The sequence below is a fragment of the Acartia tonsa genome, chromosome 2 (assembly GCF_053477335.1).
Source record: "Acartia tonsa isolate MP-2025a chromosome 2, ASM5347733v1, whole genome shotgun sequence".
NCBI lineage: Eukaryota > Metazoa > Arthropoda > Copepoda > Calanoida > Acartiidae > Acartia > Acartia tonsa.
Window position 1 is genome coordinate 41,188,415 of NC_137261.1, and position 14,839 is coordinate 41,203,253.

A 14,839-nucleotide genomic window follows, 5' to 3' on the forward strand; every position below is an offset into this window, starting at 1 on the left:
AATATAAAATAATATTTGGAGGGCAGATAAAAAGTCAATTCTAATATGTGTTGCCCCACAACAACAGCTGAAAATCACGCATAGGTTTCGTGATTTTTTTCGAATTAATTTTCTTTGTTGTTATAAGTTGTCATCAAAAAATAACGATTATGTCCAATAATAGCACACGCTGTTTGAAGTTATTTGCCAAACATACGGTCAACAATTAAGAGGGATGACAGAAAATGAGTGACGTCATGAAAATTGATCTAAAAAAGGAAGGTTGAGAGGAGAAGTTGAACAGGAAACTCCTAAAGAAGAGATGGATAATAGACTATTTTTATGACGTCGCACATGACACTTTCCGCATACCCTTGACAGAGTTAAAGAAAAGAAAGAGAGAAAACAGAAAAGAAAAGGGAGAAAATAAAAAAAAATATTGGAGTACTCGATAACATACATAAGTACATATATTGATGTAGAAAACAAGGATGACAGCATCCATAAATGCAAAGCTCTAAAATCAGATGATAGGACACATGAGCATTAACACTTTATAATGCAGATGCTTCGCTTATAATATTGGACTTTGTTGTCCCAGGAATCAAATGAAAAAAATATATATAGCATACAAAAAAATTACCTAGGCAGGCAAGGGAGCCGAGTGCTGCGGCTAGGCAGGCAAGGGTGCCGAGCGCCGCGGCCAGAGTTCATAGTTCTGTCAGGGGGGGGAGGTACTCAAATTTTCAAAATTGAAAAAAATATTCTTAAAGGATATTACCGCTATGCTTTCTAAATCGTACCAAACTGTTGCATAAGTCATCATGCAAAGTTTGAAATCGATATGAAAATTATACATGCCTAAATTAAAGATAAAAGCTATCCGTTACGTTAACAATAATAAATTTCGAGCCCACTTTGCATTAAAGACAGACAGATGCTGACATTTATAGAGGATTAATATCATTATACTAGTTAACAGCTGATATTATTTAGTTACTAACTACACTGTTTTCAAGTGATCTTTATGTTTAAAAAGAATAATTAGAATTAACAGCAAAGAAGTCTTCTTATGAGTAAAGAAGCGGGTCTAATTCTTAAATTACTAGAGCTTCTATCGATTTTCATTTTTAAATGCATAATATGATTAATTTATCATTTCATATTTTGAAAAAGTATTATATTACTATTTTTATTGTGATCGAATCAAGCGCAGCGATAATAAGTAAAAATAAGAAAGGTTTTCGAGAAGTAAAATATGGTTTTCTTGGAAAGGAAAGAATGGTTACCACGCAACCCTATTATGTAAAGTAGTATGGATTTCTTTGTCTGTAACGAAGGATCTCGCTAACCGCTGAACCTATATGGTTCTCCTTTACATAGAGGCTTCTTATAGGTCCTGCGATGGTTTTAGGCTTTTTTGAGCCCTTCTTCATCCCTTCGGATATATAGCCCTTAGATGCTAGGGGCACAGCCGCTAGTTGGCTGTAAAGTATATGGTATCGTGCATTGCCTTTTTAAATATTATTTTATGACACCTTGACTTAAGCATGGCGTTTAATGACCATTATTTGTTACAGAAAGCGGAAAAAGCAGTTTGTGCCCGAGGAGCTGAAGAACAACAAGTACTGGGCAAAACGGTCAAAGAACAATGAGGCGGCCAAACGGTCACGAGAAGCCAGAAGACTCAAGGAAAATCAAATAGCTATGCGGGCAAGATTTCTTGAAGAAGAAAATATGTCACTAAAGGTAATTTTTTATTTTTATAATTTGTGTTGGATACATTCATGTGAAACTGCTAGGAAAATAGAAAACATAATATTTTATACTTAATCCTTATTTTTAAAATAGCGGGGGTTATCAGGTTTACTGTCTTTTACTTTACAATCAAAAGTAAATCAATGTGGTATCAATTATTAGTAAAGCCTTATTTTGGTGTTTGACTACACTTTTAAAATACAGTTTCAAGCCTTAGAATTTTTTTCTCGCTAATCATAAGTTGATAGGAGCAGCCACTAGTGATAAATAAACTTTAGTTGACCTATTATGAAGGCTATAACATTGTACTTATTGTACTTATTTCTAAAACACAAAATTATCCATCATTTTGTGGACGATTTAATATTGGCCAATGGTGATTCCTTGTCAAATAAGATTTATTTTCATTTAGCACCACTTTTTTTTATTTTCGTATATTGAATTATGTTTAAATATTTGAAAAATTTCCTTAAACAAAAAGTACCATACAATCCTCTTAAAAAGTGTATTGTTTTCTTAATAAATTCTTATTGAGAATTATGTAAATTAAGTGTAGTGTAAAACATTTATTAGTTCTATAATAAAAATTTTCCGGTTTGTAGATAATCGGTTATCACACAGTAAATTTACTAGAATGTGTGTCTTAAGAAATACATCCTATTAATTTAATCGTAGAAAAATGAACCTGCTATTGTTATCGGTTGCTTGACATTTATAGTATGTGAAATTGTAATGTCGTGGCATATGAACAGGCATAAAACTCGTTTTACTAGAGACTTAACTCTTATTTCAACAGCACATATAGTGTTAAAATATTCTTTTAACTCTTTAATAGTCCGACATTTATCTTGATGCCCTAAATGTGCCTATTGATTAGTTATACCTGTGTCTGTGTCAAGGCATTTCCTATTTAATGTAAGCAGTAGAGTCAAATTTTTTTAGGTATGGACTTGAACTCATTAGCTCTCATGAATAAAGTTAGTAAAGTTACTGTGTGACTTTCCGGTAATCTTATTGGTCTCCCACCTACTGTGGCATTGATAATAAACTTAATCCCTCGTTATCTCAAACCAAAATAATAACAAATATATTGTTGATCAAATAAATATTGTTAATAATAACATCTTTTTTAGTAGCGAAGCTACTCTATAATTCGAAATGTCCGTCCGTCCGTCTGTCCGTCCGTCTGAGACAGAATAGGGGAAACGTGATTTTCTCGGCTCCTATTAAAGATAGACAGCTGAAATTTTTTGACAACATTCCCATTATTAAGGAGCACAATTAACTATAAAACATCAAGGGCGGTCGGACCGCTTTTTAGCAGGTTTTAGGCTGTTTTTGTATTTTTCACATATTTTCTCCATATCTTCAGTGTTTATGTTTATGTTTATTTCAAAAATTTTTCAGTAATGATATCAAAATTAAATTTCCCGTCGTTTAAAGTAAACAACCATGGCGGTCAGACTGCCTTTTATCAGGTTTTTGGCTATTTTTATATGTTTTACATATTTCCCCATATATTTGGTGTTTTTGGTCCAATTTTCAAACTTTTTTGGGATATCAGTATCAAAATAATTTTTCCCATTGTTATGAGAATCTTTTATGTAATCTACTTTGACCGTCGTCATCATTTAAAATAAAACAAGGTTTCGGGTTTATTTTCTCCAATAAATATATTCTTGATTTTAATAAATACACTTTAAGTCTACTTTTACGTATTTCCATCCACGATTTTTTGTGCTTCGCTACTTATGGATGTTGTCATCCTTGTTACCATTTTGATTTGTATTTTTATTCGTTTATCATTTTGTTTTCTTCCAGAAAAGAGTATGGCTGTAGATCGACTATTTTGTACCTCAAATTTTCACCATTAAAAAATCACTATATTTATTTAAAGGCGGCGACACTCCCTAGATTCCTCTAGGTGCATTTGAGGTGTGAAGGGGTAGCAAGTCGACCCACACCACAAACTCATAATTTTAGTTTTAAAAAGAAAAAAAAGGAGGGGGAGGGTTACTCTTTTTAGGGGCAATTTCTCTTAGGAGGGTGGTGGACCAATTCTATGTTGGCTGCAGTTAATTTTCTGAATATAATACTTGGGCTGGGAATTGTTGTTATTTAGCGGTTAAAATTAATCTAAGCTGACTGCCACTTCCAAGTTTCTTCAACTGTCATATTCCTGTAAGTCCTTGTTTTCCACTACTTTGTACATTTCTAACTTTATAATTCTATTTGTAGAATGAAGTAGAAAACCTGAAGAAGGAGAATGGAGATCTCAAGCAAATGATGGTCGCCCTAGAGGAAAAACTCAACCAACTTGTTGATAAAAGATAAAATACAAACTTTTAAAGTTTTTTCCCACATCAACAACAACGCTTGATGCATATATTTATTATAAAGAAACCTGACAGAACAAAGTTTAGATGTTGTTAATATTAGGATTGGTCCAAAAATTTGTCAAGCTTATATTTGTAAAATATTGGAACCCTTGTAAAAAAAAATGCTGTAAAAGCATTATTATTAAATGTTTGTTAATCTTTTTGCAAAGAATAGAAAATAATGTTAAATCCCTAGAATTGTTTAATTGTTTCTAACCTTTACATATTGCAATCTCTTCGCCATATTTACCAGTGATAAAATATTTGTATACAGTGACTTTTCATACCCTAAGTAGAGGTAATTTAAACTAAAGATCATTCATAATAAATTTTAAAACCTGGTGATTTGTTAAATTATCTAGAAACATGACAAAATTGATACCAGTGGAAAAACCACTGCATTTTTATAATAAACAAAAAACATTTGACAAGTGTATTCCTCACTTTTAAAAAAGGAACTGGTCCAATTCAACAATACATTTGTTAAGCAGAAGTGTTACAAAAATTCTGCCATCAATGCAAAAGTTCTCTAAATGGCTGAAAAAAGGAAACAAAATGGTAATGTGTAATACATATGTCACAATATTAACTATAATAATGATAATATAATAATGTTTTACTTTGATGTTAAACGTGTAGTATAAACCAGGAGGATGCAATCTTAATTACAAAATTGGCGCCAAAAATGTGATCAATTTCGCGCCAAATTTTTTTTTAACAAAAATTGGCGCCAAAATTAGTATCGGCATTCAAATATCGCGCCAAAATTTGACATTGTTTCCATCCTCCTCAGCTGTGGTAGTGTAAACATATCGGGTCACACAATACGGTCAAATTTATATAGATTAGCATATGTTATTATATTAAATAAGATTATATTATATAAATATATATTATTATAATTATACCTTTATGGACAACTCAATTTTATTATTATCAATTTTTATTGTATGTTTTATTATTTTAATTAACTGTATTGTTATGGATGATAAAGTCTAATTGATATTACACATGTTCTAGTTGCAAAAGAAGTTAATTAGAATTTGATTTGAAAGCGTTCTAAAGATTATTTAAATACTTTAATAGATATTTGTTAGAATTAAATTAACCTTCTTTTGCAATTATCAATATGTTAGTAAATGTTAGTTTAAAGGAATATATGCAATATTAAACAAAAATTTAAGACTACATGACTAATTTTTTTTTCAAATAGCCATTTATAATAAAAATTTCTACCATTATTACAGAACCTAAACAAATCAAACCAAATCTTCCATTTATTAAAAGATTGTTATATTCCTACTAAGAATGAATCTATATGAAAATACACTCAGTGCGTTGTTACCCTCTCAAGAGGACGGTTTACTTAAGAATAATTGTTAATAAATGATTTTATTATTGAGAAGAAAAAATCATCAATTTATTTTATACAAAAAAAATGTTATTCTATTTTGGTTTAAATCCTTCATTTAATAGATAATTTTATAACTAAATCAGCAATTGTTATGGATTATAGATTTTTTCATCTCCACATTTTTTGTTATAAAATTTATTTTTACCAGTTTTCCTTTTTCACAAACAATTATTTAACATCTACATTAATACATTACACAACACAAGCATAATAATAAGGAAAGGGGACATTGAGCGATTTTAATAGTTTTAAATAATGTAAAACTTGGGTGTAATATGACTTTTTGTTGTGAGTAATTTTTTCAAAATCAAAAAGAGAAAGGGGTGTCAGATGGAGTTGTGGGGGGGGGGGGGAGAATAAACATAAAAAATCATTTAATGCAAAAATTATCCCATGACTGCACCTGATTAAAATCGCTAAATTACTGTGCCCCTTTCCTTGAATAATAAAAGCATAAACACATTTATTTTTATTTATTTATATCTCCTTATTTTGAAATAGTAATACCTTCTTCTTTCTTATCAATTTCTGGAATTTCAATAAAAGCTGTAGTCAGTAAAGGTAAGAGTAATGATGGATTTATTAATCTTCGATCCTAATTTAAAACAGTTTTTACCATCTATTACCAGATTTTTGCACACAGGAATTTAGAGAAAGATTAATTTATCGTCCCATGTCCCATCCTTTAACTCATGACCTTGTTAAATGTCTGTTAAATATTCTCTTTGTAAAGAAGAATTCAACGGATTTGAACATTGTACACTGTACAGGATCAAGGATAAATAACCTGAATAAAAAAACCTGCAAGTTTCTATATTATTACCAATTGCATCAATATTGTCTCAATAATTCTTAAATTTTATTTTCAAATTGTAGAATGAGCCTGTTTTTCTTGAGTTAGCATAACCTTGTATGTTTTTTTTATGTTGTTTATTCTTTCTCGTTGTACTAAAAAAAAATGAGGCTAATTCTTTAAAAGATAGGCAGAACGGGAAATTCACCAAAAAAATATCTCAAAATATTAATAAAAATCTTCAAAAATGCTTTATTATGCGGGACAACAACCTAATTTTATAAAGTTTAAAAACTTTTTAAAAAATTCAATAACAGAGCTTTACAAGATTCACTTTGGAAAATTAAGGACGAGAGGTGGCATTTTCTTCTATTTGTTTTTCTTAAGAATTAGACCCTGGAAAAGTAAGAAGAAAAAAAGGAATAAAAGTGAGAAGTTCTCTAAAAGGAGATCATCTCTAAGGATTCCGTAAAACTTTTTTCAAGAGAGAGAACAGTTGGGACATCTAATCATATCTTACAAAGTAGAAACATAAAAAGCCTTATACTTTACAAGGTAACGTAAGATTATCAATAAGTTTGCTACTTTTTATTTCAAAAACTCTTTTTTTTCTCTCAAAATTTAATGAGAAAAAAAATTGAAAAAAATTCATTAATACATGACCTAATATTTTGTGGTTAACATACATTTAAATACAAAGGGGAATCATTAGTTTCTAATTAATAAGACTTGGTTTAGCTGTCCCAACTATAGATATAAAAAGTTATTTTTACCCTATGTATGGAAGTCACAATTAGACTAGATATAAAAGAACATAATTCCATTTATTTCCATTCTTTTACTAATCAAATATTTTTTCAGTTTTCCCGAATTTATTCATTTTTTAAAGAAAGTCCTATGCTTTACTGTTTTATGAAAGGTATATTTCTTTGAAATAGATGAAATTGTTCAAAATATTATACTTTCGAAAAAAGTACCATATAGTGAACTAAAAATCATAATTTGAGTCTATTTAGAAGAAATTTATTTTTTCTTCAAGTTTAAAATAAGGGAATGAAGTTTTAAAAGTTTATGTGGATTTATTTTCTCATTTAATTTTAACAATCAAAAAAAGTTTTAGTATACCTCATTTAATTTTTCTTTAATAATGCACGAAATTCGCTTACTTTACAAAATCAAAGTTTTTCATTTCCTCAGTCCCCAATAGTTCAATAGTATCAAAATAGTTTTTAGTAAAATAAAACAATGCAATCTTATAATTAATTGTAAAAAGCTTAAAAATATGATCAATAATGAAATCAAATATTAGGTTTGTTTAATATTTTTATTTGAAACAAGTTTATTTCTATCATAACTCTAGCACAACAGGGCATCAAAATTTTAGTTTTTAGATGTGATATAAACAATTTTTTTATATATGTCAACAAAAAGAATAATCATATTAGGTATAATAGTTATTATTTAAGAATGAAACTTAAGTTTATGCTTAATATAAAGTGGTTTTAAGAGTTGTTTTACACTATAGTATCGCAGTGTATCTCTTTTGTCTAGTCTGCTTGTAAACAATCATACTATGGTAAAAATATATTTTTAAAACCACTTCTACAATCTGTAAAATGGAAGGTGAATAATATCGTTGAGTATTGATTGTTTTTTTGAGATGCATCGATATTTTGTGTTTGATAGATTTTTTTGCTAAATTTTTGACCGCGATTTTTGACTTGGTAACTTTTGTAGTGATTATCATGTTTTTCCAAAAATTCAAATTTTTATAAATGTTCTAAAATTAGAAAATTATTACAACTCTTATTTTTTCTTAATTATTAATGCAAATATGACATACTTATGATTATTTTTAATATTGCAAATGAAAATAAAATTTGTTTGATAATTTTAGAAATGCATATTTATTTTTCTATATTAGGACATTTATAAAAATATGTTAGTACTGTGTTCCCTCCAGATTTTACCCTCCTCCACCCGCCCCACCATAAATAAATGTTCAGGTGTATCACTGAAGTATCCAGACAAACTTTTCCTAGTTATGGATGAATTCATACTTGTTTTAAATATTGTTTTGTGGACTTTTCTTAATCACAGAGCTTGTGTACTGAAAACTATTTTAAATTAAGGGTCTAGTGTTGTTTTTTTTTAAAGTAAAAAAATAATGATTTGAATATTTAGATATAAATGGATCTATGTTTTCGGTAAGTAAGCAAAAATTCCCTCCTTTTTAATTAGAAATTAGATAAAATTTAGTCTCTTCAGTCTACAAAATTAAATTTTGTAAATTTTCAAGACTCTTGTAAATTAAACTAATTTTACTTGAATTTGATGTGCCCACGTCATTTTATTAAATAATGAATTAAACAATAGTTTTAATTTAAGTTTTGATATTTGAAGTGGTTGGATACTTTAGTGATTTGTTATTATATTTCTACTTTGATTGATGGCTGTGTAATATGTATAGTTAACTAAATATAACATTATTATATTGAAAAATGTCTTATTTGATTAAATAGATTGATAGATAGAAATGTATTTCAACATAAGCATACAAAAAAAATAATATTACAACACATATTTACATAATTTTATGCATAGTTTGGTACTTTCATAACATGGGTTGGCCGTTCAAAAGCTGGAAATACCAATAATAGCTCTGTATTCGGGAATAGCAAATGATAAAATTTCTAATAGCCTACTTAGTCAAAATTTTAGTAGGGTTTAGGGGGGCACAAAATAGTAAGTAATAGGCGTTTTATTATTTTCAATAGGGCGTAAGACAGTTATCCATTCTAATATACAATTGAAATGTTTTTGTTCAGAGGAACTCGGTTGAGTAACACAGATATAAAAACACACAGACATACAAATGGACATAAACTAAGATAATCTTTTTAAAATGGATTGCTAATTTGGTGAGCGAAATAAACTCAAGACGCAATATTCTACAGTTTAATTTTTCACCATGATTCTACTAGAATGGTGTAAATGGTTGCATTAACTGTGTTTTCAATTTAAAAAATAAACTAGTGCAATTATCTGTTTAATTAGTGCACACAAATCCAAGCTATGTGGTATATTTTCCTGAGAAAAAAACGTTCAGATCCTTTGTTGGAGCAAACTCAAAATACTTCTATAAAATCCTGATAACTACGGCTAAATCGAATTTTAATAAGATGTTTCCGTAGATTAACCAAAGGTGTATATTTTACACAATTTCAAGATAAGGAAATTAAAAACCTTTTGGCCGAAGTATCCCCTTTTTTATAGACACTATAAAGATCTTCGGCTTTAAGAAAACATTAAATATTGGGAGCTACAACTTCACCCCAAAATAAGAAGTTTGGGCAGGGGTGAACCCACAATCCTATCTAAAAGTAACATGATGTCTGTCTGTCTGTTGTTTAGGATCTCGCCAACTGATAAGCCGATGTAGGTCTCCTTATAGGTCAATTGGGAAGGTTCATAACTGTTTTGGGGAGACTTTCAACATCCCAAGATCAATCAACACTGTGAAAAATACCTACCCCTCCCTTCCCCAAGAGGCTTCTACTTTAAAAAACAGAGCAAAAATGAAGTAAACGGAATTGTACTGTGTTAATGAAAAACAAAACTAGTAGGTTTTCTTTTTTCTGCATTCACACCAAAAGAAAACTAAAATTTCAATACTAAGAAAAGAATTTGTACTGTGCACATTCAATTTGAAATCAGGGAACAAATATGCAGAGAAATTAATCACAGGAAATTAATAACGGCTGCAACACATTTAAAATACTAATAATCCAAGCTATTTTAAAGATAAAGCAGAGCTGGATCTTTAAATCATTTTAGTGGTGAGCCAGATCGGAGTGAGCCGAATTTCAGCCAATCACAGCGCGGCATTTCATAAAATGCTGTGCTCTCATTGGTGGAAAGTTGGCTCACCCCGATCTGGCTGACCACTAAAATGATTTAAAGATCCAGCTCAGGATTCTTTTGTGAAGATTCTTATTTCTGCTAGGCATCTACTCTATTTCTTAACTTTGTCTGTCCGTCAAAATTATTATTTTGATAATTTAAATGAAATTAGATTCTTTGACTAATAACTATCTATAATACAACAACAAACTTTGTCAGTCAGTATATTTACTTTTCTTGAAATTTGTATATTTTCGTTACGCAAGGATGTACGTCGCTATCCTTGTTAAGGAAATGTTTATCTGTGTTTGTTTCTTTAATGCTTTTGCAAAGAAAGAATTTGTTATTAATAGTTTGAATAACAGTTTGACCCAAGAAAAGCAGTTAATAGAATTTTTTTTAATCAGCCATAAAAAACTGATTGTTTAGAAGGAATAGAAAAATAAAATAAAGAAAATGCAAAGGAAATTAAATAAGAGATAACGTTGTAATAATTCTTACGAAAGTTAACGTTTTTAAAATTCTCCTCCTCCCTGCTTGCCCCTTGAGTATAACAGGGTTGCAGCTGAGCAGCACAGTAATAAAGTAGAAAGCGAATCTAGTCCAAGTTTAGTTGAAACCCCTTCATTTAAACCCATTCAAAATTTTGAAAAACACATTAGATTACACATCTCAAACTTTTAAAAACTTCTTATTTTACCCCCCCTCAAAATAAAAAGCTTGGACGTCCCAGTCTATATCATAATTATAAATTCATGGATTTTTAAAATTCAGTCTGTATAAACATATGTGTGATTTTTTAATGTTTGAGATTCTTTTTTATATGCCATTATTACTGGGCCAGTTTTCTGTGTTTACAAAGATATTTGTACATTTCCGAAAGAAATAAGATAATTTATATTCTAAGAGCAAACTCTTTAAAACCAAAGCTGTAGAAAATAAAACTTAAATCTTTCAAACTTTTAAATTGCTAAACTACATATAGCTTTAACTTTAAATATGTAGTTTCAATTTTTTTAAATGTAAGAGATATGTTAAATGATATTATAATACAGTTTCTTTACAAAAAGATAGCCTAAAACCATTCTAAGGCTTAAATCTAAAAAACAATATAGCCTAAAACACCAAAAATCCTATAAAAAGTTATACAGTAGTTATCGAAATCTTAAGCTTCAGACAAAAAAACTTACTACTTTATATGATAGGATATTTTTTTCGTGTTTTTTTTATGGTGTTTCTAAATGTATTAAACATAAATAAGCACTTTGTTTCACGGCATATCTAGTTAGACCCCCTCGCCCTTTTTTAACAAAGATAAGAGTCGAGATAGCGGGAGGTGAGGTGTTATTACCCTCCCCCCTTCCCGCCGAGCTAGTATTTTTCACCTTAGTTCCCGGTGTTTTAGGGTCAACGTCAAAGTATACAAGATATTACAATTTGCTAACGTAATCAGATATTTCCATTGAAAAAATATTTACATATAGAAATATATTGGAAAGAGTTGATTAACAAAACCTTTTTTTCTTTTTTAGATATATGTAGCGAAATTTTAATGAAAATGTCCTATGTCAGCTTCTCTCTTTCAGGGATAAAGCATCAAAGAAACACGTTTAAAATAAATCATTAATATCAAAATAATTTCATTCAGATGATACTGGCTGAGGTTAAGTGTGGCTTTGGGCTACGGCTGAGTGTAGATTAATTTAAAATGTGATGGGAGCGGCTGAGAATGACTGTGGCTAAGTGTGGCTGCAATTTGGGCCAACTTCAAGTCTCACAACTTGTCACAACTGCCTGTATACTTATCCGTGTATGTATGTCTAGTGGGTTTCAAAGGAAGGGAAATGGAAAATCAATTATCTGAAATTCTCTTTTCCTATTTCAATATCCTCTTTCAGAAGAAAGATGTATGTGTGTTTGTTTGGGGTTTGTATTGAGATTTGCAAAAAAAAAAATATCAAAAGGTTTAGCGGTTTCGCCCCTAGAAAATAGCCTAAAACACAACAGGACCAGTAGGTATATTCTCTGGAGAGTATAAACAAATCAGTGCAATGGTTATAGAGATCGTAAGCTTCAGACGGAAAGACAGACAGAAGTAGTTTTACTTTGTATTAAAGATGTCTATCGTAACTAATTAATTTCTTTATGAATTTATAAAACTAGGGCGATCGTCTTCATCAGTAGCGCAGCAATTACAATCTAACATTATTTCCGTGAAAAAAGTAATATATCTTTATATGTGTTGATTTAACCATGTCATTGAGTTGGTGCTTTGAATCATGGAAAGAAAACGAAGTAACAGGTTTCGTCGTGTTTTCCTAGTAGCTTTTCTTCTATTTCTAGCAACTAGGGGCCAATTTCTTAACCCGGCGGGGCAATTATTAATATTTACCTAACATAAAATAACCTATCAAAAGCAACTGTGAAAATACAACGAAACCCTCTACTTCGTTTATTTCTATGATCCGATGCTTTAAACTGATTTATGAAAAATACACTACAGATTGGGGGAGTAAGTGTTTCAGTCTTGATTTAAGGAAAATTCCTTTAGTTTAATATAAATCCCTCCTAGTGTGTTAATTGTCGTGTTGGTAAAATTAAAACACTAATGTCATCTTTATTTTATACAGTGTCATGATTACGTCACAGATTGTACATAATGTAAACTACATGCTTCGTCCAAAGAGGGGCGCTAGCCCATGGGTACTCCCTACCCCCCCCCCCTTATACACACGTTTTTTTTGTCATAATTTAAAAGAAAAATATCATCAACGGAAAAACATACATCCTATTACTTAAGTGTAGGATTTGGCACAGGCTGTGCCTCCACCCTCACGGGTAATTCCCTTTTTAAGATTTTCTCAATAAAATCTAAGCTCCCCCCCCCCCCCCCCCCGAAGTTTTTGGCACAGAAGAAGAAATTGTAAACTTTTTGTACAGAAATTAGAAAAATATCTAATTGCACAAGTTTTCTCATTATCTATCACCAAGCTTTAGTTGCAAATCTGTCTCCTTCGCAAATTACTGTGAATTTTACATCTTTTATTTCTTCTAATTTTAGGTTTTTTTTGGAGATGTGCATTTTGCAATTATTAGTTCAGCTGGTTTTCTACGTTTATCCTAAAGGCATATTTTAATTGATTTCAAGTGTAAATTAAATTGAGAAGATTGCGCGAGAGACCCTAACTAGAATGTTCTGAAATCTCTGCTTGGTGAATGTATACCATAAGGGATATTATGACGCGCCAAATATAGTTAGGGAAGTAAGTATCCATTTTACCTGCAAGGGCTTCGACTCAATGAACCATGTTATACAAGATAAAAACTCAGATAAATTTTGAGATTTTTCTAAAAGTTGTATTTGTATTTTAAATTAGACACCTACACAAGCTAGACTACATAACATGGGAAGAATTGTAATGAAACAGGTAGTTTTGAAATCAACATTAAATTTTAAGAATGTTTTTAAAAAAATATTCCACGGAATTCTTTATTAAAAGTACAAATACAATTTAAGTTAATTATTTTGAAATCTGTGATTGGTGGATTGAAAACTACCTGCGCTCTGATTGGTTGAATGGTGTATGACACTTAAGCTTTTCAAATCACAGATGTCAGAGTTAATTACCTAAAACTGCATTTGCGCTAATAATAAAGAATTTCATAAAATCTAACCTACACTATATATACGCTTAGTATATGAACTATCAAATTATGTAAACATCAAATAATTTGAAATTTAAATATTCATATTAAGATAAATTTTGTAACTGCAATGAATTTAAATCGATTAAAATTATGCATTTTTCATGTTAAGGAAAATTTGTAATGTAAATGGGGTATTCCTATCCAGTTTTTTGTTTAGGAATGGGGTATTCCTGTCCAGTTTTTTGTTTAGGAATGAATATTTCTTACCCGAGGGAATAAATGATGGACCGATAGGTCATCATTTATTTATGAGGGTAAGAAATATTCATTCCTAAACAAAAAACTGGACAGGAATATCATTCTCATTTAAACAAAAAACTCATTTTTTTATGCTAAAATGTGGTTTAATTTTGGTTTTTAATTTTCATTTATTTCCCGGCTATGATCATTTATATCCCTGATATCAAGTTTCTTTTAATAATTAATAAAAATTCAAAAATCTTCCAAAAAAATAAAAAATCTTCTAAAAATGTCTACCTCCGGGAAATAAATGAATATTTACATCCACTATTTAAGGGGTTGTTTATATGGGAATGAATTTTTATTCACGATTAAACTAATTAATTCCGGAGATGGAATTCGCTTTTATGGATATTGTTGTCATTCTTGTTTTTTAGACAGTGTTCTATTGCAGCTTGTTTAGAAAACTGTGAAGCGGAATTGTTCCATTTCACATTTATTTTATTTAACTAGCATTTGAGGGAGGGGGGAAGTTTTCATTTTTCAATTTTAGTAAGGAATAATTTTTTTGGGGAGGGTGGTGGTACCCTCCCCAAAAATGGTTATTAACCTTCACTGGACCTAGAATTGTAAATAAGAGCCCTAGCGGTACAGCGGTTAGCGAGATTCTTCGGTGCAGACAAACACAGATAGACAAACAGACATCCTGTTACTTTATTATAAGGT

General features: G+C 30.0%; 1 protein-coding gene across 9 annotated transcripts in view; it reads left to right on the forward strand.

The window, feature by feature from the left end:
- LOC145311863 (uncharacterized) overlaps positions 1-8,824 on the forward strand; it is an 83,691-nt gene extending 74,867 nt beyond the window's left edge. For 7 of the 9 annotated variants that reach the window (XM_080150873.1, XM_080150877.1, XM_080150875.1 and 4 more), the window contains 2 exons: positions 1,560-1,728; positions 3,976-8,824. In XM_080150873.1, coding sequence (XP_080006999.1) covers positions 1,560-1,728; positions 3,976-4,071 — 265 coding nt within the window. In that variant the 3' untranslated portion in view covers positions 4,072-8,824. The remainder of the gene's footprint in view (positions 1-1,559; positions 1,729-3,975) is intronic. The other 2 variants (XM_080150876.1, XM_080150878.1) reach the window with 1 other exon arrangement.
- Positions 8,825-14,839: the final 6,015 nt, after the last annotated feature.